Source organism: Leptonychotes weddellii, chromosome 5 (assembly GCF_054177405.1).
Source record: "Leptonychotes weddellii isolate Sample4059 chromosome 5, ASM5417740v2, whole genome shotgun sequence".
NCBI lineage: Eukaryota > Metazoa > Chordata > Mammalia > Carnivora > Phocidae > Leptonychotes > Leptonychotes weddellii.
The window spans coordinates 75,039,689-75,043,545 of record NC_138373.1 but is presented as its reverse complement, the minus strand read 5'-3'; the positions used below and the strand labels follow the sequence as shown (position 1 = coordinate 75,043,545).

General features: G+C 43.5%; 1 protein-coding gene across 7 annotated transcripts in view; it reads left to right on the top strand.

The window, feature by feature from the left end:
- The first annotated feature begins 1,250 nt into the window (after positions 1 to 1,250).
- MAGOHB (mago homolog B, exon junction complex subunit) overlaps positions 1,251 to 3,857 on the top strand; it is an 18,904-nt gene continuing 16,297 nt past the window's right edge. The window contains exon 1 of one of the 7 annotated variants that reach the window (XM_081821231.1): positions 1,251 to 1,322. Coding sequence is in view for 2 of the 7 variants with exons in the window: in XM_081821227.1 (XP_081677353.1) it covers positions 1,736 to 1,829 (94 nt within the window). In the remaining 5 variants the exon portion in view is untranslated. The other 6 variants (XM_081821227.1, XM_081821232.1, XM_081821226.1 and 3 more) reach the window with 6 other exon arrangements.

Genomic DNA, 3,857 nt, shown 5'->3' with positions numbered 1-3,857 from the left:
GATTCTCAAAGCCTTGGTAAGCATCTGAACTGGTCCTTTGACTTTGAGATTCTTTTCCTTTGTGCCTCTGATCAAGTCAGCACATACCTTCTCCAAAGATTTTACCTTGCGGCTGGTTAGAGTAATTCTAATTCAGTGAATCTCTGGTTCCCTGGGTGTCTTCCTGGTGTCTTTAAAAGTCATGGCTGTGGAGCGGCGTCCTGACTGACTTGTTCCTCTGCGAGAGTGAACCCTGGTGAGTCAGGAGCAGGAGCGGGGCATCCAAAGCTCCATTATTGCTGTGACTGCATCTTCCTCAATGAAAGAATAAAAATATTCTTTCTTGTAAGGTTTGCTTCCCTGTGTTAATATTTATCTACTGTTCGCTTTCTTTTCTGGACTAAAAGTGTAAAGGGCTCTAAAATTATTACCAGTGTCCATCCATTTCTGGCACATTTTAATAACGCCTGTTAAAATCATTATGTTTTATAAATTTTAAAGCTATTATACATTTATTATCTCATTTGATCTTCTCAACAATTCCTAAGCTTCGCAAAGTTGATTGTAGGATATTGTAGGATATTCATTTGGTTGGTGAACAAACAGGCGTAGACAGTGACTAAGTAACCAAGGTTAGTAGAAGTAAGTGATGGGAACGAATCCCAGGTCTTCTGACTGCCACTCTTTCTTCTAAATCCTGCTGAAGGTTAAAGGTCACCCAACAGAATTACTCTGTTGGTAAAAACAGGGTGATCAATAATATTTCAAAAGTAGACTTTGTATAAAAGTTCACCTTGTCTTTCTACCTCCTTCAAAACCCATTCCACATTGCAGCATTCCTTCATCTCCCCAGTTTAATTCTTTCTGGTAAGAAACGTGGGCTGGGGCGCCTGAGTGGCTCAGTCGGTTGGGCCTCTGCCTTCCGCTCAGGTCATGATCCGGGAGTCCCTAATGGAGCCCCACATAGGGCTCCCTGCTCAGCGGGAGTCTGCTTCTCCCTCTGCCCCTCCCTCTGCTCATACTCCCTCTCTCAAATAAATAAAATCTTTAAAAAGAAAAAAAAAAGTGGGCTAAACCATTTGATCTTAAGTCAAATTGCCAAAACTACACAGGCTACTAAAGATTAACCCTTATTGAATGATGAAAGTTTTACTACTAAGAGGAACTCTTATACCGTGACTATCAGAGATCTTTCCTTTCAATGTGCTTTTTAAACGTCAGACCTCTTTTCTGATGGATTCTTCCTACTTCGTCTCTATTCTAGGCTTCTAGCTGCCGGATAACTAGCAGTCATTGTCCAGAGGGCAAAACTCCGGTTAGGAATCTAACTGGAGGAAAGAGAGGTAATCCCGGTCTACCATGCTGATTCTGGGCTTTATCTTTCTCATTCCACCAGTTAGAGGGGAATAATGCCACACCCACCTCGTGAGGACAGGATGCCGCGAGAATTAGAGACCCGAAAAGTAAAACGGACTTGCAAACCTTAATTCTAAACCCATAAAAAATGCGATCACATTTCCCACACTTCTGTGTTTTGCTAATATAATCGTATCCACTTAATTTTGGGGAAAAAAATGTTCCTCTCGCCCCGGCGCCTCCAAGACTCTGGAACGAGAGTTAGCCTTCCCTCTTTCCTTTGGTGACCTGGGACCGGGAAGGCGCGCCCGCAGTGACGCATTTATCCCGGGCGATGACGTCGCTACCAGGCGCCCGGCGGCACGTTGGCCAGGCCTGGGGCTGGCTTTAGGGGGTAAAAATGGCTATGGCCAGCGATTTCTACCTGCGCTACTACGTAGGTCACAAGGGCAAGTTTGGACACGAGTTTCTGGAGTTCGAGTTTCGGCCAGACGGTGAGCAGAGGAGCGGCGCCGCCGCCTCAGCTTAGCTCGGTGCGCGGCTAGGGTAAGCGGGGTGGAGAGGACGCGGAGGAGGCGAAGTGGGGTGATTCCGCTTCAGTGGGCTTGCAAGTATATATTGGGGACTGAGGTCACTTGCTAGAGCCGAAGTAAATCCGAACCGAAGACTATCAGAAGCATTAATTGGACCTGTGAATAAAAGAAAACTAATGGGTGTAAGTTAATTCAGAAAATCTGATCCTGCCAGATACTGAAAACGTGAACACAGGGTAATCAGAATCTTCAGAGTAGGTCTCATCCCTTTTCCTAGACACGTGGCCTTACATACAGCGCTTAAATGAATACAGTGGTTGAACGGGGGAGTCCGAAAATTGCCGGTCTCCGGAAGATTTTAAGCATCCATTGGACAACCGCGTGATGGGATGTTCTTTAAAATGTTCAAGGATGACGTCAAGTAAACTAGATGGCTTCCGGTGCGCTGAACTGAAGAAGGGAGCTCCACGTGTAGGAACATGAGTGTAGTAATTATGTGTTTTGGGTGCTTAAATATAGTTGTTGTTCCCCATAGGATGCATTAAGAATAAAAAGGGGGGCATGGTTAGGAGTCCAGGAAAGCTTCCTAGAGAAGGTAACAGTTGAAATTGTAGCTGGTGCGCAGGGCTGCTCTGGGTTTCCCAAACAGACCAGATTGGGGGCTCACCGCTGACAAAATCCAAAGGCAGCGAATCTACTGGTGGTGAGACAACAAAGGAATTTATTTCAGAGAGGCTGGCACCGGGAAGATAGTGCACTAGCATCTCAAAGACTGTCTCCAAAATGCCAACAATACTTGCCAAAAAAATATGGGGCGAAGGTGGGTTTGAGATCATAATAATGTAGGTAGCCAAAGTTCTCTTTCAAGATGAGTCTTGAAATGAGAATAGGTATTTTCTTGGCCTGTGAGGGGAAAAAAACCATTCAGACTGCTGAAAACAGCATGAGCAAAGGGTGAGGTGGGACTGTCTGCTGCCCTGTAGGTGCAGCATTATTCTATCATTTGAGAGCCCTGATTCTCTTTAGAGAGTTACTGTATACTGAACTCTGCTTAGAACAGGGATGGTCCACTTGCATAGACTTTTCTTTCTTTGAATGCGTGTTATGTGCAAGGCAACATGTAAACACAAAAATTGAGGGTACAATAATGAGTAAGTCTCTTTAATTTCTCTGAAGGAACTATGTCTTGGTGGGTGACACAGACATGAAATTAGCCATAAAACAGTGTGGATATTAAGTGGTGTATTATGCTTTGGACAAAGTTCTGTGAGAGTGAAAAAAAAAGTGGAGAAGCATCACATGTTAGGAAAAGTAAGAGTATCAGACATTTAAGGAAGAACTCAAGGTAGCTACAGCCCTGCAGTTCAGAAACCTTAATCACTTTATTCCCCCTTGTTCTTACCATGTCTCTTTTAAATTTAACTAAGGAGCCAAATTTATCTGAATTCTCCATCTGTTCTTTTCTTAGGTGATACTCTTTTTAGTGCCTTTGCCTTTGAACAGCTTTCAGCTTGCCTATATCATGTTTAGCCAGTCACGTAAATTAAGTAGGCGGATATTATCATGGAGAGTTCATGCTAGAACAGTGATTCTCATCCGGTTATCTGCCACCATACCATTCCACATATTTCCTTCAGTAGTGAGGGGGTCACCTCATTAGGGAAACCTATCATTTCAGAGATCAGGACCACATTACATTTGTGTCTGAGCAACTGACCATAGCCATGATGAGAAGCATGCATCAGGGAGTACAAAAGTCATGATGGATTAAAATTAAATACAGGTCAGCTAACAAACTGACCAACTTTTATCTAGAAGCAGTACATAGTTCGTATGCATCTTAGTCACAGTGCTAAAATAGTAGCATTGCCATATTGTGTACATATATTAATTTGAAGGAAATAATTTTTGGAGTATTGGGGAAAGCATGAGAATTGGAAGAAGGTAGACCTAGAAATGAATCTTTCTGACCCTGGGCAAGTTACTTAA